The 23325-nt window shown below is 34.0% G+C and overlaps 1 protein-coding gene across 4 annotated transcripts in view; it reads left to right on the top strand.

The window, feature by feature from the left end:
• TTLL7 (tubulin tyrosine ligase like 7) overlaps window positions 1–14427 on the top strand; it is a 136737-nt gene extending 122310 nt beyond the window's left edge. For all 4 annotated transcript variants that reach the window (XM_058538388.1, XM_058538387.1, XM_058538385.1 and 1 more), the window contains one exon: window positions 9443–14427. In XM_058538388.1, coding sequence (XP_058394371.1) covers window positions 9443–9563 — 121 coding nt within the window. In that variant the 3' untranslated portion in view covers window positions 9564–14427. The remainder of the gene's footprint in view (window positions 1–9442) is intronic.
• Window positions 14428–23325: the final 8898 nt, after the last annotated feature.

The following is a 23325-nucleotide window of genomic DNA, read 5'->3' as shown; positions in this document are numbered from 1 at the left end:
ATGCATCCTTTCTGCAGATAAGCTGATCCAAAAAGAGAAAGGAGCTGAGCCAAGCGTGCCTGGTTCCTTCTTTTAAAGCTGTGAATCAGATAACTCCCTTCTGGTAAGAGGCCAGAAAGTTTACGTTGGTGGAAGTTCTTCTACTTGGAAACACAAGGAGGAAAGAGAAATAAACGTGTCCTCCTAATATCTAGCTATTAAAACCCAAGTCCATGTCATATTAATTTAAAAACGTGAAAAAAATGGCCATATCTTCTTTGCCTTGTAGATTAGAAACCTACAGCATTTCACTTTCTATGTAGAAGTCACTTAAGTTGATATTTATTAATAGATCGATAACTTTCATTTGTGAAGTATATCTAATAAAATGTAAATACAAGTTTATAAGTAAATCTACATTATAAATAAATATAAATATTCCTAATATAATTCATGTATGAGGTATACCTAAATACTTTATGAGGAGATATATATTTGGCTAATTTAGCTGTAAAATTAAGAGTATAGAGGTAACATAAGTCAGGTTTATGTACCATGTTTATCTTGACCAAAGATCTGCAGGTTATTTCTTCAGAGGCTTTGAAGTGTATATGGCACTTATTACATGGAAGAGAGTGGCCTTCAACCTTACAGTCTCAGAAAAATAATAACTTAATAGGCACATGAAGTGAAAAGCCATTTCTCAGAAGTAGACTCAAGAATTAAGTAAATAGAACTGATATATAAATCCAGATGGTCAAATATCTCTATCTATCTCTACCTCTATCTATCTCTATCTCTATATCTCCAGGGTACTAGAGTGCTTGGGACTAGCTCATTATTTTATTGTAGCTAGGTTACTTGGGAAGCTCCGAGATCTCTCAATACTTTTCAGCCTCAGCATCTCCGTGTTTCTTTCATGTGCTGAGCTTCCATATAAGTTCATTTCACAAGGGGTTCCATGGCTAAAAAAATATTTTTGAAAACCACTGAGTTAGAACTTCTGCTTTTGGTAATAAAGCGCTAGGTATTTGGACAAATCCTCTCTCTGATGACAACTAGAAACATTTGCTTGAAGACATTAGAGAGTTAACCAAGTACTTGATAGTGAGTGCTTGTTAGTACTGAGTAGTGCTTTTGACAGACTCATGGGCCTAAGGGAAAAAGTAGGAGCTTGGGCCTGCCAAAGATGGGTGCCTTGGTAAACACCCTAGATTCCTACAAGCAATAATGTTCCAGATGTTTTACAAAGCAAAAGTTGACAGAATTACAAGGAAAAATAGACGAATCTACAACTATAGTGGGAGATTTTAATATATATATCACAAAAAAAAATTAAAGATATGGAATATTTTTTTCTTTTGAGGAAGATTAGCCCTGATGTAACATCTGTTGCCAATCCTCCTCTGTTTTGCTGAGGAAGATTGGCTCTGGGCTAACATCCATGCCCATCTTCCTCTACTTATGGGACACCACCACTGTGTGGCTTGATAAGCGGTGCATAGGTCCACACCAGTATCCGAACCTGCGAACCCTGGGCTGCCGTAGTAGAGCGTGCGAACTTAACCTCTACACCGCTGGGCTGGCCCCAAGATATGGAATATTTTTAACAATATGATTAACAGATGTAATTGTCATATATAGAAGTAAATCCAATAACCTCAGAATACAATACACCAAGCACACCAGGAACTTTTTCCAAAGATCAATCATATAGCGGAATAATAAAACATATTTCAACAAATTTCAGAAGATTGAAATCATACAGAGTATTTTTTCTGACCACATGCCATTAAACTAGAAAACAATAACAAAATATAACCAGAAAATCCATATTTTGGGAGGATAAAAAATACAGTTTTAACTCATGAATCAAAGAAGAAATAATGATGTAAGAAAAATTTGTTGAACTGAGTGATAACAAAAATATTACAAATAAAAACTTGCTATTATAGAGATGTTTACAGACTTAAATGAACATATTAGGAAAGAGGAAAGGCAACAATTAAATGATCTAAGCAAAAGTGAAAAGAATCTAGGTGAAAAGTGACAAAATGACATTAAAATAAACCCAAAGAATACAGAAAAAGGAAATAATAAAAATGAGAGCAGAAATTAATTGTATAATGAAGCAAAGTGAATAACAAAGATTAACATGGCTAAAAGTGTTTTTGGAAAGACTGATAAAATTGATAAACAACTGGTAAAACTGATCAAGAATATAAAAGACAGATATATAGTTAACGTCGAGAACAAAAATAGAGATATTACTACAGATCCTCCAAACATTGAAATTTTTATAAGAAAATGCGAACAATTTTGTGCTGATAAATTTTGTAATTTAGATTAAGTTAACAAGTTCCTGGAAAAACATATATTACCAAAAGGGACACAGGAAGATATAGAAAGTCCTAAATAGTCTTAACTATTGAAGGAATTGAATCAATAATTAAAAGCCCTCCTACAAAGATAAGTCCAGATTCAGAAATCTTGACTATCTAATTCTATTAAACCCACCCAGAGAACAGAAAAAGAGGGAACATTTTCCAGTTTGTTTTGTAAGACTACGGTAGTTTTGATACTAAAACTTGACCAGGACATTATGGCAAAGGATAATGACAGTTCGATCTCATTCCTGAACATAGATGCAAAAATCTTAAATGAAATATTAGCAAAATGAACCTAGAAACTTTAAATAGGGTAATGTGTCATACCAACGTCTGTTTATTGCATCAATTTAAATGTGTAATGTAATTTTAACAGAATAAAAGATCATTTCAAAAGATACTGATAAATAATTTGATAGAATTCAATATACATTCATGCTTTGAAAAAATGCTTAACAAGCTAGAAACAAAAGGGAAATTCCTTAATCTAATAAAGGATAACTACAAAAACCTACAACAAATATACCTAATGGTGAAACGTTGAAGACTTTCCCTTTGAGATGAGGAACAAGACAAGATTGCCTGTTACTACCACTTTTATGTAGCATTGTACACGAGATCCTAGCTGGTTCAATGAGGCAAGCAAAACAAATAAAAGGCATAGATTTGTGGGAAAGAACTAAAGCTCATTACTAATGGATACGATTGTCTTCCTAGAATCTAAATAAATCTACAAATAAATTAAGTAAATTTAATAATTTTGATGAGATCAAGATTGAGATAAGAAAATCAACTGTATTTTTTTCTATATCAACAACAAACAGATAGACTATGAAATTTTACATATGATATTTTTCAATAGCATCAAAGAATAGTTAATACTTAGGAATAAATGTAACAAAAATGTGTAAAATCTTTATGCAGGAAAATGTAAAAAATGGAAAGATACACCTTTTCATAATTGGCATCAATATTAGCAATATGTCACTTCTTCTCAAATAGTTCTGTATATCTATAAATTCACTCTAATCTTAATATAAATTCCAACAAATTTTTTTGGGGGTGCAGTATTTGACCAAACCTTGTTCTGACATTTATACAGAAAAGCAAAGGACCAAGAACAGATAAGATACTCTTGAAATAGAACAATAAAATAATAAGTTTTATTAACTACACTGTACTAAGACTTATAATAAAGCTAAAGTAATTTAAACCAGTGTAATATTGCCAAAAGGATTGACAAATAGACCAATGGAACGATTCAGAAAGGCCACAACTAGACCTAGGCATATATAGAGACTTGATTGTGACAAAAAGGGGTACGCTTGATTTATGACAAATGGGAAAAGGAAGTTTGTTTAAACAAATGGTGTTGGGACAATTGAGTTTCCAAATAATAAAAACCAGAAACTTGACTTTACCCACACCATATACAAATCATTTCCAATGAATTGAGTATACAGATGTGAAAGGCAAAACTAAATTACCTTCAAGATTTCAGAAAGTAATATAGGATAATATACTATTTTCATGACCTTGCAGTATAAAAGATTATAAAAACAGGACCAAAAAGTGAAGATCATAAATGAAAAGATGAATTTTACTGTATTAAGAACATGTGTTCTTCACAAGACCCCATTAAGAGGGTGAAAAAGCAAGCCACAGAATGGAAGAAGGTATTTGCAACCTATATAACCTATAAAAGGTTCTTATACAGACTAGATAAGAACTCCTACAAATTTCTAAGAAAAAACCAGAACACTCTATGGAAAAATGGGGAAGATACTTGAAGACGCCCTTCACAAAAGAGTTTTAGAAAAAGACCAATAAACATTTGAAAAAGTATTTAATAATCAGGAAAATGCAAAACCACAAAGGCACTGCATACCCATCACTGCATACCAAGAGCTGATGAGAATGTAGAGTAATGGGAAGTCTCTTACACTGCTGGTGATAGTGAAAATAGGTACCTTTTAAATACAGTTGAGCATTACATACTAAAGTCTAGTCTTTTCACGGCTATTCTGTTCTCAGTAATTTTCAGCAGAAATGTGTGCACATGTGCACAAGAATGGTCATAGTAGCATTTACTTATAATAGCTAAAATTTGGAAACAACCCAAATATCTATTCATGGAAGAATAGATACTTTTTTGGGTACTATTCACAAAATGGAATATTATACAGCATTGAAAATGCACAAATTGCGTGCATACATAGCAACATGGAAGAGTCTCAAACATAAAGTTGAGTAAAAGAAGCCAGACCCAAAGGAACGCATCCTTCATTCCATTTATTTTACAATACAAAACAGACAAAACTAAATTATGATGCTTATAGAATGTATAATTGGATGGTAAAAAAAGAGGTAATTACCATAAAAATCTAGATAGTGGGGAACTTTATGGGGAGGGAGAGTGCTGTAATACAGGGCTCTAGGGTGCAAGGAATGTTGTTATTTAACCTGGGTAGCGGTTATACAAGGAATCACTTTATGCTATTCATTAAACTGGATGTTTATGTTTTATATGCTTTTTGAATGTGTGCTATACTTCATAATTAAAAAGTTTTAAAAATTGAGTGAAAACCATGGTACCACTGTGGCCTGAGGCTAAGATAGTTTGAGACATCTATCTCTGAACAGGGATGGTCTTGCTAGTGCTGCTGATGTTCATAACACATAAATAATAATATTTCACCCATGTGCACTATTTCATTGGCTCCATACTCTGTGAGCCAGGTATGGCAGAAACCATTGAAGTCTTTTCAGTGATGTGAAAACTGAGCCCTGAAAAGGTTGAATGGCTTATCCAAATCCACATTGCTAGCATATGGCAGAGGTGGGAGTTGAAACTAGGGCTTTTTTCCTCCCCCAAATCAAAGTTAAAACCATAAGGCAATGCACACCCCCTAGGGTGGCTATTATGAAAAAAATGCAGAATAATAAGTGTTGGTGAAGACTTTGAGAAGTTGGAACCCTCGTGGAAGCTGGTTCAGAATGTAAAATGATGTGGACACCATGGAAAACAATTTGACGGTTCCTCAAAAAGCTAAGTATAGAGTTACCATGTGACCCAGCAATTCTACTCCTACGTGTATACCAAAGAATTGAAAATAAGGATTCAGTTACTTGTACACCAATGTTCATAGCAACATTATTCACAATAGTCAAAAAGTAGAAACTACCCAAGTGTCCATCAGCAGATAAACATATGTACAAAATGTGGTATATACATACAATGTAATATTATTTGGCCTATATAAAAAGGAGTGAAATTCTGATACATGCTACAACATAGATGAACCTCGAAAGCATGCTAAGTTAAATAAGCCAGACACAAAAGGACAAATATAGTATGATTCAACCTATATGAGGTATCTAGAATAGACAAATTCATAGAAACAGAGAGTAGAATAGAGGTTACCAGGGACTGGCAGGAGGAGGAAATGGGGAATTAGTGTTTAATGGATACAGAGTTTCTGTTTGGGGTGATAAAAAAGTTCTGGAACTAGACAGTGGTGACGGTTACACAACCATTGTAAATGTACTTAATGCACTGAATTGTATACTTAAAAGTGGTAAAACTAGCAAGTTTCATATTATATATATTTTACCACAATTAAAAAAATTTTTAAAAACACAGGACAAATATTGTGATGAACTTTATTTACCTTGTGTTCCCCAAACCAAGAAGCTGAATTTATTCTGGGGGGGATCAGGGGTTCTGGTCTTCCTCCAGGAAGATCTCAAAAGATGGGTGTAGCTTAAGTTTTCAAGGCTAATTCCCTACCAGTCTTGAAATGCTTCATCTTCTAGATCCTCCACAGTCAGCAATAGATTGGTACATGACAGACCAACCAATTCTACATCACATAGGAATCAGACAAATGCATGTTTTATGTCTATATGATGGATGTGTGAAGATGTGCACACCTAGTCTCAGAGATAAGGAGTGAGAGTATGTGTCTGAAGCAAATAGGGTAATCTCAGGTATATTCTCTTAGGTATGAATTAGCTATGAGTTAGGTATTTTTTTTTTTGTGAGGAGATCAGCCCTGTGCTAACATCCCCCAATCCTCCTCTTTTTTTGCTGAGGAAGACGGCCCTGGGCTAACATCTGTGCCCATCTTCCTCCACTTTATATGGGACGCCGCCACAGCATGGCTTGCCAAGCAGTGCGTTGGTGCGCGCCCGGGATCAGAACCAGCGAACCCCGGGCCGCCGCAGCGGAGCGCGCGCACTTAACCGCTTGGGCCACCGGGCCGGCCCCGAGTTAGGTATTTTTTGTACATCAAGAGTAACCTAGAATAAAGCTGTAAACTTTTCACATTTTTTGGTGCTTTAACACAAACTCTTTAGACAGTCTATAAGTCCACTTCCTAGAGATATTCTTCCTGCTAAAAAAAATCAAATTATATTATTTAACTTCATTGCAAAGAACATTTCAAAAATAATCTTTGATGTTCAGCTAGTGTGGGATCTCCCAAGAGATATTAATGAAGATATTAAGGCAAATAATCCATTGTGTTTCCCTGTAATGCTTTAAAATACCCCACAGCACTTGCTTTAGGGAAGCAAAGTGTTTCTTCCAATGTGATTTCATAGGCTTTTTTTTGGTTCATACTGAATCTCTGTTTTTTCTCAAGTCTTAAAAAAATTTCATTTTACCTTTTTCTGCTTGTATTAAAAAGTTTAGATTTGTGGATATGTAATATTTTGCTGCTTTCTAGGTTGTTTTAGACTTCATATTTCTGAAAAAAAAATGAGTATAATCACTGTATCCATAGTTTTAAAGTTGGGATTCATACACGGAAATGACGAGATAGCGTAGTTGCTGGGAGCACTGATTCTGGAGCGTGACCACAGGGATTCTAGTCCTGGCTCTGCCGCTTACTAGCTCTGTGACTGTGGGCAAGGCATTTGACCCCCGTATGCCTCAGTGTATTCATCTGTAAGATGGAGCCTACAATAATATCTACCGTATAGAATTATTATAACTAAATTAGTTAATATTTGTAAAGCAATTAGAGTAGTGCTAGGCACAAAGAAAACACTACTACGTATGAAATAAAATAATATAAAATAGGGTAAGTTAGCTGTAACCCTGGACTTTGTGCTTTTGTTTTTTGTCTGTGAAATGGAGATCTTAAACTCAAAAAGATATGTGAATGTTATTATAATGTCAATAGTAACAATTTCTTGAAAATTCTTCAAAAGAAAGTTGGCAGAAGTCACTGTTTACTATGATAATTATCAATGTAATCAGAATACATTTTCAACAGAAGATAGAATAACTCTCAACTAATACAAAATAGTGGGTTTTGATCAAACACCTTATTTTCTTTTGCAGCTTTGCCCTAGATAGGAAGGGTGGCCTTTTCATGGCAGAAGATGTCAGATTAATCATCATGACTCCACTAGCTCTTGACATAATAATTAATCCATATAAATTACCCAAGTGATATTAAGAAAATAATTTATATAATCTGTGATGTGAGAAATCAGTTGTTTCATTATTCATTACCCATTGTGCAATTTTGATTTAATTTGGTTTGTTGTATATTATTTTACTGCTCTATTAACTTAATGATTAGGGCAATTATTTATAGTTTGTGATATTAGGTAATAGATTTAGAAGAGATTATTAGATAATTCATGATGAAATGATGTTTATGAATATTATGGAGAATTCTGCCATTTTAAACTGAATGCTGTATGCAGTTTGATCATAATGAATTCATATTCTTCTATAAAATTCATATAACACAACTATAAATTTAATTTTCCATTGACATAGAGATTAGTAATCAACATTATTTAATATAGAATTGGTAGTTAATAGTACCCTTGGCTCTCAATTTCTTTGTGTATCTATGGAAGTATAATACTGTTGCTGGAAGATTCTAATGTCAAGTGAAGAAAGCAAATGATCTGATGGTCTACTTTTGTTTGTTTTTTCAAGACAACCTCTAATTATAAATCTTCTATTGCTACTTCTGCTCTTGGAAATTTCTTATAGATATCTTTGTCCTTACTTTATCGAATGTCCTTCTCATCATTACCAGGACTTATATTTTTTAATAGTGATGTTTATTTGAATTTGCTCATGTGGATTTCCTTGATCATTTCTCTCTAGACATATAGATTGGACTAGCCTAATGCTAACCAAAGGTTTTCCAGAGGAAAACAGATTATACAGGTGCACACTCTTATTTGAAATTCCTAATTCCTAAAGCTCTGAAAACTAAAACTAAAAAAAAAGTAACCCATCTATTGGTACATCTGATCTGAATTGATATGAAGTTATTTATAGTTTTATCCAACTTATTGTGAATATTCGTACATTTCACTACAGAAATGTTAACGGTTTGTTTACAGAATGCTGCTCCAAGGCCCTGATGGAGATGTATTATATGTTGTATTTACATTATATTGTCCTAAAATCGGGAAAATTCATGTATTCTGAAATACATTTGGCTGCAAGTGTTGCATGCGACCTGTAATCATGATTGTTTTTGGTGTTCTGTAATTATAAGAACTGTGTGGTCTACGAATATAAAACATAATCTAGTTATGAATGTTAGTCCTTAACTTCTTTTAGATTACCTATAGTCATAATACATCAATGAAATATTATTAAATTATAATGAATGGTTCCAACATCCTTGAAACAAATAATTACTTTAGTGTGACTAGTCAAATTCTCATAGCACATGTTTTTAAAAAATATTTGGCTGGCTCCACACATTATTCACAGAGATTTATGATGAATTCCAAATGAACGTGAGTCATGTAAACAGTTTCCTAACGGTGAGTACAAGGGCTCTTTATGGGATGTCTTGGGATACTAAGATCATATGTTGCATCTGTATTCAACTCTTTGGGTGAAGCTTTATGACCCTCTCCCCACCTGCCCCCTCGATCTGGGAGAGGAAATCTTTTAATGTGGATTGCATTGTTGTTATAGTATCATTTCTCATGTAGGATATATAAATCACTACTCACATAATACTTTCATGAGAGATACTAATCCTAATTTGTTTGTAAAGGTCTAATTTTTTAACTATCATTTTTAGGTATTTACTACCAGGGAGTACACAATTCTTCATGAGAACACCAACCTACAACTTGAAATACAGTTCACCTGGAATGACTCGCTCCAACGTTTTGTTTACATCCCGATATGGCCATTTGTGAAACAGAAGGGAAGATCGCCATGGGTTATGCATAATAGCAATTCATTTTTCCCCCAATTTAAACATGCAAAGAAAGTGACCATTAAGTGCTGTTTTATGTATATATGACATGTATATGTGTGAAATATATTCACACATGCACTCAAATAACATATATATTTATTATAATATATGAGAGAAGAATTAGCAGAAAACTGGATATAAGACTTAACCTTTCTGGAAATGTAATAAACCATGTTAAAATTGTTTACACAAATATGTGAATGTCTAGAATTTGCTAGGTTTATAATTAATACCTTCCTACTAGAAACGTTATTTTTGCTGCAGAGTATATAAAACAGAATTGATCTTGAGGATCCCATTACAGTGTTAAATTATTTTTTAGATGACACGTCTTTTGATTTGAAAAAGCAGTAATAGTAAATTACCTTATTAATTCTCTTATCTAGTAGCCGTTTAAAATTACAAAAATTTAGAAGCCTGGTGTTGCTTGATGATAGGATTAAGTATAAAATGGCTTTATCGTTTCTGTAGCACACTGTTAAGTGCTATAAAAACCCCAACTTGAGTCTCCAACATTTTTATTCCTCTATGTGGAAATTTAGCTACTTGTGATAATGTACATTTTCAGTAAGGATCTAGTAAGATCATATTATAATCTAAAATGGAAGACAATCCAGTGGGTTAAAAATAAACAGAACAAACTAGCTTTTATTTTTACTCTTCATTGGGAGTCACATAAAAGAACAGAAAATGATGGTAATGACAAAATCTTTCCATATGATTTTTGTGTCTCATACCACTCACTTTTATTTGGAAAGTATATCTCTGATGGGTACATATGATCAAATACAATTTCTTCTGTTCTTCAGAAGTAGAAGAGCTGATATTTCAAAGTTATTTTGGTGTTACAGGATAATGTGTCACACTTATTTTATAGTCTCTCAATGTTGAGATGAACTCACATTGCAAAGTCTAACACAGAGTTTCACATTGCACCATAGAAAATAATCTAAGTTATTGCACATGGAAGATTCTGATTACTAGATGTTATTAGTCACGGATGTTCCCTTGATTGCCAGATATTATTAGTCATGGATGTTCCCTTGATTATTTTTTAAAATCAAAATAGAGTATGAAGTTTTCTTCTTGTCCAAAGTTATTATGCATACTTTTCATAGCAGTGTACTTCCTTTTCTTGCTTACAGTTTCCAAAACAATGAATGAGCTTTCAGTTTTCCATAGAAATGTAAACAGCACCATGGAAATCCTTAGAAATTGCAAGATTCACCTTTTAGAAGTTTATTTAAACTTCTCCCAATAGTTTTATTTTCTCACAGATGCTAATTATTTGCAAAATTCACGAATGTTTTACCTCTTTTTACTACCCTAGAAGCTATTTCCAGTAAATCAAGAAATAGCCCTAAAGCAGGGGAACTGAGAGAGGCAAACTGGCCTGGTTTAATTCACAAGCTGGATAATTGGCAACCCAAAGTTGTAAATTAGATGTATTTTGCTTTTAAAGCCATATTCTGAGGCTGCATTAGGCTAAAATAGGTTCTTTCCTAAATTACTGCTAGCAACTTGATTCTTTACGGCCTCCTAACACCCATGTGCCACTAGATGCTTTTCCTTGTGAGATGCATCGCAAAGAAGACTTTGTTATTGTTTTTTGGAAATAGAATAAGGATGTCAGGGCAAAGGAAATTACAGTGTAGCTCTTAGTGTTTATGACTCCATTTTGTGAATTCTTAAATATATTATAGAATTCTTAGGATAAATAATGCAAAAATTCATCTATTACAAAATCATGGGAATAATCAGCAAGCAAGTCTTCTTATGGAGAATTTTTAGTCATTTTTCTTTTAAATTCCTGATTTGTGCATGAATGAGACACAATTTCAAGTGTCTGGTATGGGATATCAACCCAGTTCATTGGCCACTACTTACATTCGCTTAATTCAAAATGGTTATTGATTTTCTAGAGTGGGTGGTTTGGAAATTCTGTCCTTAATTGTATAAGAGTGAAATTTTTATTAAAAATACAAAAGAAGAATGTCCAACATGTCTCCTGCAGGGAAAGAAAACACAAAAACTTTAAAAATCAAGAGTAAATTTAAATGTATGAAACTACCCAACTAATTGATGAACAAATTTCATTTCTCTAGCTACTAAAGTCTGGCCTTTTTTGAGTACTAGTATTTTATTGCCCACATTTGCCTATTTATACTGATCTAGTCTGATACGACGAAGTTGTGAATAAAAGCCATGTGCTGATTATTTATATATACTACCTGGTATGCTGTGGACTATGGTTGCTGTAGTGCTTATTCCCTAATGAGAAACTAAGAAGAGAAGATACAGTAATAAACCATGGAAGTCTCTAGAGGCCATAGAAATGTTTTAGAGGTATAAAATATTCCTTAGTTTTTATTATAAATTTTTTATTCATAGGTTTAAAGTCATAGTGCGTACGGGTCTGACTTTCTCTTCTAGGAGAGAAAATAACTTTATCTGAAAAAGTCCAGAAACTATTCCGTCTTACCAGGAGTTTTTAATAGGGAATTGGGTTTACTTACGATGAAAGCGTATTTTCATTCTGTTATTAAAAAAACATATCCCTGCTCATTGTGTAAATCTAAGATTGGAATGATTTCCTGAATTGTGTAAAAAGCAACCTTTTTATTTTAAATCATCATCTATGAACATAGCATGAGACTGTAGATTAGTTTTCACTTTAATAATCCAGCATTGTAGTTAGGTACCATTTGCTTTATGTAATCTGTTAAGGAACTATTGTGATTCATGTTATGATTATTTTTACTAGTAACAAATTTTATTTTACTAGCATTTCTTTTACCTTGCATGTATAAAAATGAAATTATAACAGGATCAAATATGGAAATGACAGTGGTAACCTCTGCCACATGTAAAGATCTATACTATTTTTTTCATATGTCTAAATTAGGTCTAAATATACAAAAGTTTTCTACTAATTCCGCCTCCCTAAAACTAAAATGAACGAAACTCAAACAAACAAAAACCCCAACCTTCTTTTCATCTAATACTTCCACACAGCTACATGATAGTGGCTTCTAGACATCAAGAAAAGGATTTCTGGGGCCGGCCCCGTGGCTTAGCAGTTAAGTGCGCGCGCTCCGCTGCTGGCGGCCCGGGTTCGGATCCCGGGCGCGCACCGACACACCGCTTCTCCGGCCATGCTGAGGCTGCGTCCCACATACAGCAACTAGAAGGATGTGCAGCTATGACGTACAACTGTCTACTGGGGCTTCGGGGGGAAAAATAAATAAATAAGAAAAGGATTTCATGCTAATTCTCTTTTAGTTTAGGAAGCATATGATTAAGAATTTTGTCATCTAACTTGAAATTTCACATATTTTAATGTAAACTGATCTAAATGTTTTCTTTAGCACGTCAAAGCCATTCCACTTAAAAATTCTCTTTAAATCTAAACAGATACATTACTTGACCTTTTCTAAAGTACTATAAAATTGGTAGTTATATAAACTCTATTATTTGTAGTTTTCTGTAACGCACTGATTCATTTTTAAATATATATTCTTTAAAAAATAATAATAGCAAATACCTCAAAAAGAGTGACAGAATATACCTTTCTTTTTTGTTCTGTAATGCTAATTTACATTTTGAGTCTTAGTTTACTTGGTTCTAAGGGTTAAACAATAAAAAGTGTAACTACAATTAGTTGTGTTCCTGTGACCTGATGATTTTTAAAAATTTGCTTTTCTCTTTGAATTGAGAAATTTAAGATTTCAAGGACTGAATTAGTTATCTAAATATTTTGGGCTAATGTTACTTATGAATAAATTAAAAATTTGGAAATATATTCATGATAAAAATTTTGTACCTCACACTGCTTTTTCTTTCTTTTCTTCTGCTTTTTTTTTAAAGTTCCCTTTGAAGTTTTGACCTTTGCATGCACAAAGTCAAGAAAAGAGAAATTCTGCCTTTTAAAAATTGGTTTTCCTTATATTTTATAGTGGTGTATTTTTGCCTCAGCAATAATAAAACTTAGATAAAATGTGTTATTGGATCAAGTTCAGTTTGTCTGCTGAGATTTTTAAGAACCAGGTTGAAGTCACTATGCCTAAAAAGCATTAATTGTCTGTATTCATATGAACCAAATTCATGGCTACAAATAATAATCTTGCAACCAAAAATTGGTATATTAAAACTTATTGCACACTTTGAGATTGCTGCCCTTTTTGGTGTTTTTTTTGCCTTCTCATCAATAGGTATATGGCGTATTGAAGGAAAACTATTCAGGTAACATATTCTGCATTAACTGCGCTATATTATCTAAGAAGAGCTACATAAAGCTTTTCATTTATTCCCACCTACTAACTTGAAAACTATTGGTAAAATCATCATACGATAGACTAATATTTTCTACGTTAGTAAGACTTACCTTACAAAAGTAATCAGATAATGCTGATATTTCTCTTTAAAAGGCTAATGACAGTTCTTGGTACTGAGCTGGTTGGTTCCTACAATAACTACTGTACATGCTACTATATTGAATATTATTAGATTTGCTGAAGATTCTGGGTTTGAAGATTAGCTGGAAAACAATAGATTTGCTACCATGAATCATGACTCAGATTATCCCCATGTGCTTTACTACCTGTATATGAATGCAAATGTTGTTACAGAAAATATGCTTGAAATGTCAATACAATGTGCAATTAGTATTGCATTGTCATGCTTCAGCTTGTGGTATCTGTATGGTGAATTTATTTCAGTTATTCAGATATGTACTATAATAAACAATGTTTAACATAAGAAAGCTACAATATGTCATCAAATGGTTATTTCTGTTTTGCACACACACACTATTTTTAGTAGTAGAAGAGATTGGCTCTCAATTAAGTTTTCAAGGTGATGAAATATATTTTCACAGTAATTTTCGTCTGTTGTACAGACAGCGATAGCGCCATGGGGTAACTTTACCTGCTATTAAAGTCAGGTTGAGTAAACGAAATTGGTGTTAATTCCTCTCTTAGTTAGCTGGAAGGCAGACTGTTCTAAAATTTAGAAATGACACTTTTTTATCTTTCTAGCATCATTGATTATAACAACAGTATTACTAATCTGAATAGAGTTAGAGCAGCATCTCAGCTATGAAGTTCATTTTTTTCAGGAATTTATAATTTTATCATTGTTAAAACATCACACTAATCCTCAATAAGAAGCATAGTCTAGTCTTACTGCCATTCATACTATTGTTCCTTAAGATGATTATATATAAAGCAATTAGAATATTTTTTCTTTAGAGCAAGGAAGTGCTTTGGATAAAAATCCTATCATGTTGCTCAAGATGATTATATATAAAAAAATTAGGATATTTTTTCTTTAAAGAAAGGAAGCACTTTGGATAAAAATCCTATCATGTTGCAGGAACTTTAACCTATATATGCCTTACTTTTTGGAATCAACAACCAAATGGTATAAATGTTGACTTTTAAAAATGAGGCTAATGTGGGTAGTTTGGAATCTCCTTATTTTATCAAATAATTTGCTATATATATAATTTCATTCAATCAAATGACTAAAAATCTTTTAAAATTATAAAATAAATCATCCTGAAATAATTTCAAGTATTAGAAAACTTCATATAGTGCAAAATTAACATTTAGCTCTTTTGTAGAGAGTAAGATAATAGATCTTTAAACGAATTTGGAGAAAGTTATCTCAATGATTATTCATGTTCTTATAGAATATGATGACGACAATGCTCCTCACCATGGTCAGGTAAATTTGGAAAACATTGGGTGTAAAAATTGGAATGTGTTTCTCTACTTTCAGGACCTCTCAGAGACTTCAGTATTCTAAGATGCTTTGAGAGTCTCCAGCAAGGGAGGAGAACATGCATCAGTTCCTAAATTAATTTCACTCTGGTACCTTTTATTGAAATATATCTCCCAGGGCCAGTCTTCTATTGACCAAGCTTTGGAAAACACCAGACTAAACCAATTCATTTACTAGTAATCAATGTATTTATTTAATCATTTATTTATCAAATATACACCGGTGGTATGATTATGAACCCTAACAAATCTAGTGCCAGAATTTACTTGCACTTGTCACTTGAGGATTTGGTGATTTCCAGAGGAATATTTGAACCATGGTTTCGAAAAGGATGGCTTGACCCAGGAAGGAGGGCCATAGGTAAATAGCCTTAATTATAAACATGATTTATATTAGACATTTGCAACATAATTGTGATATGCAAAGTAATATAAAGTACTTAAGAATGTGGTCAGAATGTGGTCCAAGCTCTTATGAAAAGATGTTAATGATTTATTGGGTCTAATGTGATAAAAGTTTGTCTTCAGTGAGAGCCTAATGTCACCCATCAGCAGATGATAAGAGCTTTGTATACACACAATGTATCCAGAAGCACTTGCTGGCGGTCTGAAAGTGTCTTATACAAACAGAATGGCCTGTTTGTGCCAACAAATTTTCTTCAAAGCTGGAATTTATTAAAAGTTTATTGTTTTAGGGGGCCAGTGTGGTAGCATAGTGGTTAAGTTTGTGCGTTCTGCTTTGGTGGCCCGGGGTTCACTGGTTCAGATCCTGGGCACAGACCTACTCGCTGCTCCTCAAGCTGTGCTGAGGCGGCGTCCCACACAGAAGAGCTACAACTCTACAACTATGATACAAAACTATGTACTGGGGCTTTGGGGAGAAAAAAGAAAGAAAAAAAGAGGAAGGTTGGCAACAGATGTTAGCGCAGGGCCAATCCTCAAAAAGAGAAAAGTTTATTGTATTATTTGTGAGAGACAAAATTTATTGAGCCCACTTTTTCTCTGTGTCTAGGTTTTCCTTAAGCAGTATGTTAGACACTTTGGAAGCCTTAAGTTTCATCACACTCAGCTCTGTTTTGTCCCATGTGAAATTTTCCAAATTAATCTCTCTCTTTAAGAATGTAGTAAATATACTACTATTCAGTATATTTAGGGAGTTATATCCTGAATGGTACTATAATGGCCTAAACCGAATTTTATATAGTTATCGAAAATATGAAATTTTGGCTCAGAAAGTAGTGTCTTAACGAAAATGACGCCATTTTTATAACTTTATAGCAAGGTAACATTTAATATTTGATATAGTAATAAAAACACGGTGAGAATAAGCGAATTCCAAATTTGGTCCTAAGAACAGGTGCGAGAGGACGTAAACTCTTTACTAAATTGACAATGTTGTAACAAAAACCTTCAAGGATAATAACAAAACTATATAAATTTAGCTAAGCTCTGTTCTAGTACACATGTGCTGTTGCTAATATTAGAATAAGATAACTTTTAAAAGTTCAAGAAACATAAGATTCATTTTTTAAACCTGCGGTATGCTGTTAGCAGTAAAAACACTAGTATATCTGCATGTTTATAATATATCTGATTTAGGGGAAAAATATATGACAGTGTATGTGAAAAACCTAGAGTATATAAACCTTAATACGATCTAAGAAAATACCATTTCAGCATGGCACCTCATTTTCATTAAAATGATAAAAATGTGAATTCAGAAAATCACTTAGTCCTTAGGCTAAAAATAGGTAGATCATCAAAACCTAATATCATTGTAGCTCAAATCGGTATTTGTTCAATAAATGTTCTATATCATAATGTGAAAAGTACAAAGGAAAACTCAAATTTGTGAAAGAAATTGAAGGGATTTTTAAAAGTAAGTAAATTTAGCTAATTCTATTATGTTTTTGACTCTTCCCAAACTGAAGCAATAGACTTGTTGTAATGAAACATTTACTACAAATAAAGAATAAGTACATTCCTCAGAAATTAGCTTGATTTTATTTTAGCCTCAAATCTCTCAGCCAAAGATTACTTATATTTGCTTTTTGAATTTTTTTCCTGGCCATTTCTAAGTTTCTACATTTCATCTCATTCAATTCTACTTTTTCCCATGCAAAGCATTGCCACGTTACTCTCACTCTAAAAATACTAGATAATCATTGCCTATTTGGTTGTTTCAATTTAAAACATTGAGTTCTTATCATAAATGCATGGAAAGAACAAAGGCAAATTCCACTTCTGCATTATTGTTTACACTTTCAGATTAATATTCTTATTTTAGCAATTGGCCCATTGTCATAGTGTCCTATTTCTCTGAGTAGCAGGTAAATGGTTACAACTTCTCTAAGTTCTGTGGCTACTCAGAATCCTTGAGAATGTAAGTCTTGGTAAACCATGAGAAGCCCACTTCTAGACCTGAAATGTTTTAATATTGACCTTGCTTCTTCCTATGCATGCTAGAAATTTCCCCGGCACTTTGCAGATCTGACCTAGGTATTTAATTATTTGATGGGGGATTACAGATTTCTAAAAAAACTCCATAGCACCATAATGCCTTGCCAAGCAATCCCAAGGCTTTGGGAAAATAAAATGAAGTTTCTTACAAAGATTGGAGTCTCTACTTTGTTATCTTCCTAACTTGATTATCTCTCATCTACTTTATTGTTTACTTTTCTTATGTAACAAAAAAATACACTGGAATAGGAAGCAGACGATGTGGGTTCCAATCCTGGTTCTGCTGCAAACTATGTGGGTGAGACAGAGTTTTCATTTCCTAAAAATAAATACCAACTTTGTCTACATGAGAGTTTTGTTGTGAGGAAAATAGAAAGCACTAGGCTCTGTAGTGAAGTATTTTAATTCCCTCATCTTATATAAAAGACATCTCACTGATGATCAGAGACTCTACTTTGTGACTCCAAGTCTGGTGGGGTATCATTGGGGTTCAGGTTCTGTAAGAATGAGAGTAACAAAACTTGTTACCAGGTGGTAATTATCCTCATCCATTTAATAAAAACCTTCTGTGTACTCACTAAATTCAGTTTCAAGATCACAAAGTAGGTTAAAAGTTATTTATATAGCCAGGAATTTAACAAAACCCCTAGATTTTGTTATTTCCAATAAAGTAAGATGGTGGTTAAAAGAGTGGCCTCAGATACCAGATGGCCTGGGTTTGAATCCCCAGGGCCAATGGGAAATATGACTCAGTTTCTTCATATTAGAGTAGGTCTTTCCCTGTAGTGTTGTGGCGGAATTATTTGGGTTATTCTGTGTAAAGATCTGAGCCTGGCACTTACCTCCCAATAAATTTTTATTATTGTTATTTTTATATCCACACACTGCTTTTCTCCACCATCCCTAGAGAAACACAATTCTGTTGATACATTTTAGGAATGAGAGTTCCCAAAGCCAATATGGTATTCTGGGGCATGCCCTAGTTTCTCCCATCACACATTTTCTGGTCTTGCTGTCTAGCTCTTCTTCTTCTAGCATGTCAGTATTGGACAAAGGTACAATACAGCTTTTTGATTCCCAAAAAGCTCCTCTAACCATGTAGATCTCTGAACAGACATTGAATAGAAGGGAGAATTGAGCAATCTATAAGAAATAGTCTTAAGTATTTGTTCTTAGGAAGTGCTAAACATAAGCATTATAGAATTACCATGCACATGCCTTTTCTGAAACAAGAAGGTGTAGAGAAAAATCATAATAAATGAAAGCCTTTAATTGGCTATCCTGTTTTTATTCAACAGGGCTTGATGAATGTTAGCACCACAAACACAGTCTACTGCCTGCCAAGTACTGCTGAACTGTGCTCTGGGATATAAAGGGCTCTCATTCTAGGTGGGGAGACACATAATCACTCCTAGATAATACTAATGCAGACAAGTGGTACAATGGAGACACAAGGGTTTTGTGGGAGGATAGCAGAAACCAGGAGTATCCTGTGTGGGAGAACTGGGAAGAGTGTCACAGGAGAGCAGTTGAGTTTGGTCTTGCTGCATGAGCAGGATTTCAACGTCAAAATAGATGGTTCCAGACACAGGGAATATCAGAGGTGAGAGGACCTGACTCAGGGAACAGAAGCTCAGCATGGCTCAACATGGGTTGAGTTTTTGAGTGGACAGAGAGAGGCAGATTGGGGCGAAATCACAAAATCCTTAGATGCCATGCATGCTTAAGAGTTTGGATTTTACCCTTTAAACAGTGGAATCAATGGACATTTTAAAAGTCAAGTAGTGAGGAGTTGCATTTTATGAAGTTGGCTATATTGGCCTCTTGGAAGAGGGGGGAAGACTGGGCTTGGTGGCAGGAAAGTAGTTAAGACACTGTGACTGGACTGCAGGCAGGTTAGGACAGAGGCCTAAATTTAGGTGGGGTAGAGATAATCTAGATTCAAGAAACATTTCTGAGAAAGAAGCCCTTCTGACTTTATGATCTATTTTGTATGAGGAATGAAGGAGAGAAGTGAAAGAATTGTCTAAAAAGTTTTTCATTGTCATGAAAAATGTTTAGTGTAAAAAAAGATTGTGTGTTTAATATGCAGGCTAAAGTTGTTCTTTTCAAGCTTGCTTTCCTTGGCTATGGCATGTAATTTCATTTTGACAAACATGTATTGAGTATCGGCTGTGTGTCAGGAACTATGCTAGATATCAGAGAAACACATTACTAATAAGATAACACCCTCACTTTCCATGAGCTCAAGTTCTAGTACAAGTCATCTAAACAAATAATAATAATGAAATGTAATAAGGATAAATAACAGAGGTATATGTATACATAAAGAATTCTATCAAACGTTCTATTACTGTTAGCATAGAACACCTCTATACGTATAATGTGAGGGCCTAGCTCTGGTTCCCAGATGGAATGGCCCTTATAGGTATTAGGTATAACGAGTAATTTGCTTAACAGAAGGCACAATTGATGTCTAATATTGTAGACTGTAAATAGGGGTATATAGTAGAAAAAGGCGAAAAACAGCTCAAAATAAACTTTCTTTTCAGAAAGGACTCCTGGATTTTCTACAGTTTTATCTTTAAGCAATGAGAGGTGAGTAACTTAGCTGCTAAGAGGCTGGACTCAGGAGCTAAACTGCCAGGGTTTGAATCCTGCTTCCATCACTTTCTAATGGTCTGACCTTGGGTAATTTCCTTAATACCCTGTTTCTCATTTTCCTTATCTGTAAAATGGAGATAATAATGACAGTACTGATTTGGTTGGTGGTTATGAAGATTGACTTGTGCATCTCTGGAGTCATCAATGAGTTGAAGTCTCATTTTCCATCCTTACGACAAAGAACTTTCAAAATAACTGTGCCAGAGGTCAGGTTTTTATTTTATTAAATAAATACCTATTGATTTGGTGCAGTTTTAAGTTAGTTTTATTATATGGCTTCACAATAGCTTCTGATTATATGTTGTATTTAAAACTGATTCTCATATATCTTCAACTTAATGACTTGTAACATTGAAAATTGCATTCTCATTGATTGTTCTTTGCAGTGTGATAATTCTTTCTTTCTATGTTCCTGATATGAGGATCTTCCTGTCCTTCTGTCAATAATACTAGAAACAATCTTACATCACCAGATATCTTTCTATTCTGAGGTTTTAATGATAGAGAGACAACTCTTGCTGCTTAAATGACTATATCTTCTCTAACGCCTTTTCATCTAAAATATGCTCTTGTTATTGGTTTTCATTATGAGGAAATACATGGAAAGATTAATTTAAAAGGCTCTATTTCTGCCCTCAATGTCTGCTATTATTTATCAATTGCTCAGCTGTGGTCACTGTTAGTGACATTGTTGGAGCTAGTTAACTGAACTATCACTCAAATAGTCTCTTTCCATTATTTATATGTAATCATTAATTAATTAATATTATATTCTTTTCAATAAAATAGTCACCTTGAGGTATAGTATCTTCAAGTGGGTCCTGAGGGCATAGGCAGAACTGGAGTAATAATCAAGCAAACCTTCCCTTGATAATCCTCCCACACAGCGAGCTGTACCTAATACAAATGCAAGCCACCAGACCATTCATTATGAGTTCATTTTGGCGCCTTTGACATATGTGAGCTGCACAAGACTGTGATACTGTAGAAGTTAAGTTTTCATGTCTCGTACATAGGAGGTCCTGCTCTAAGGTTGTAAACACCATAACAGTTGTTTCCTGAGGTTATTTCTCTAAGCTTATGGGTCAGTCTTCCAAGGGAAAGGAAGACTCTGGAAAGTCCCGGAGTCTTGCCTTCCAACGGTGAATGTAACCCAATGAGAACATGAGGGGCTTGGCTTATGGAACATCATTTTCAAGTCTTTGTCAAACAAACTTTTGCTTACATCTTTTATGTCTTCATTCGTGCCATTGAACATTCACTTTGTTCAGTCTCATATTTAAAATACAAATACATATAAAACATTCTTTCACTTCAGTTATGTGATATTTTGATAGGTTAAAAATTTCCCAAAGGTTACTCAGCTCGAGGTGACTACTTTAGAGAACTGGTTAAAGACATGACTGGAGTTCCTCTCTGAAAAAACTCTTGATCTGGAGGAAAGGAAATGAAGAAATGGTAATTGTGAATATTTTCTACTCTGACAATAAAATGCTGTATATTGTTTGATTTATAAGTGGCTTAAGGAGAGAGGAAAAGATGCACTTTTTTTTTCAAGATACTTCACTAAATTTAGTAGTGTTTTCACTTACAAATGTTCAGTATGTAATGACTTCCCCTGAGAAGTCCTTTATTCAGTGTTTATATATTCATTGCAATTAGGAAAATTTGTTAATTATATATCAATTGTCATTGATCAAAGGGAAAGGGCTTCTTTTGGGCATGCTCTCTGGCATTTCTAGTGGTGTGCTGGTAAATATTTAACAACCAGTCCTCCAAACACATGCACACATGCATGCACAGAAAGAAAAACAAAACCCTGATTTATAGTGTTTGTTTGCCAATTTCTGTGGTGTAAATACTCCCACCATGACAGATTTCAACCATCAAAATTATGTCACTGGTCGCGTAGCAGTTAAGTTCATGCTCTCTGCTTTGGCGGCCCAGGGTTCTCCTGTTTGGATCCTGGGTGCAGACTTACTCACGGCTCATCAAGCCATGCTGAGGCAGTGGCCCACATAGAGCAACTACAAGATGTACAACTATGACATACAACTATCTACTGGGGCTTTGAGGAGAAAAAAGGAAAAAAGGAGGAAGATTGGCAACAGATGTTAGCTCAGGGCCAATCTGCCTCAAAAAAAATGTTTTAAAAAAAATTATGTCGTTGGATTTGAAGTTGAGAAGTTACATGCACGGTCAGTTCTTGCAAGCTGGTACCAGGTGACTCCAGCAAACCACGGCTTCTGATTCTAAAATTGGTAATCACACAGGTTTTTTTGAAAAACATTTGGACTTCTGATACACCTTATGTCTATCCAGTAAGTTTTCTTTTCAAATGAATGGTAATTTGTTTCTGCAAATATGTAACTGGATAGAGCATTTAGGAGACTGAAACTATTTTCACCTTCTTTCAATGCATCAGGTTTTCAAAGCTGAATTTCTTATATGGTTAGCACCCTCCTATTCATTTTCTTTAGTGCTTTGTTTATTACAAAATGAAATTTCCTGGGAGTCCATAAATGAAACATTTGAGTGTGTGCTCCAACTGGCTTTTAATTCATGTCAATTTAGAAACTCAGAATTATTTAAAGTAGTTCTAGCTGTTCTAAGGTTAGCAATTAGCACTTTAATTTGTGAAAATGGCACTGAAAATGCTGTATCAAAACAGACTGTTTTTCTTAACAAGAAAACCTTAAAAAGAAGTTTTGAAAATCAGTGGCAATCAATTTGAACAGTACTGCTTTTTCACCAAGAGGGAGCAACATAAGCACACTTTGCAAAAATACATTT

This window comes from Diceros bicornis, chromosome 4 (genome assembly GCF_020826845.1).
Source record: "Diceros bicornis minor isolate mBicDic1 chromosome 4, mDicBic1.mat.cur, whole genome shotgun sequence".
Taxonomy (NCBI): Eukaryota; Metazoa; Chordata; class Mammalia; order Perissodactyla; family Rhinocerotidae; genus Diceros; species Diceros bicornis.
The sequence above is the reverse complement of the archived record's forward strand: the minus strand, read 5'-3'. Positions and strand labels throughout refer to the sequence as shown.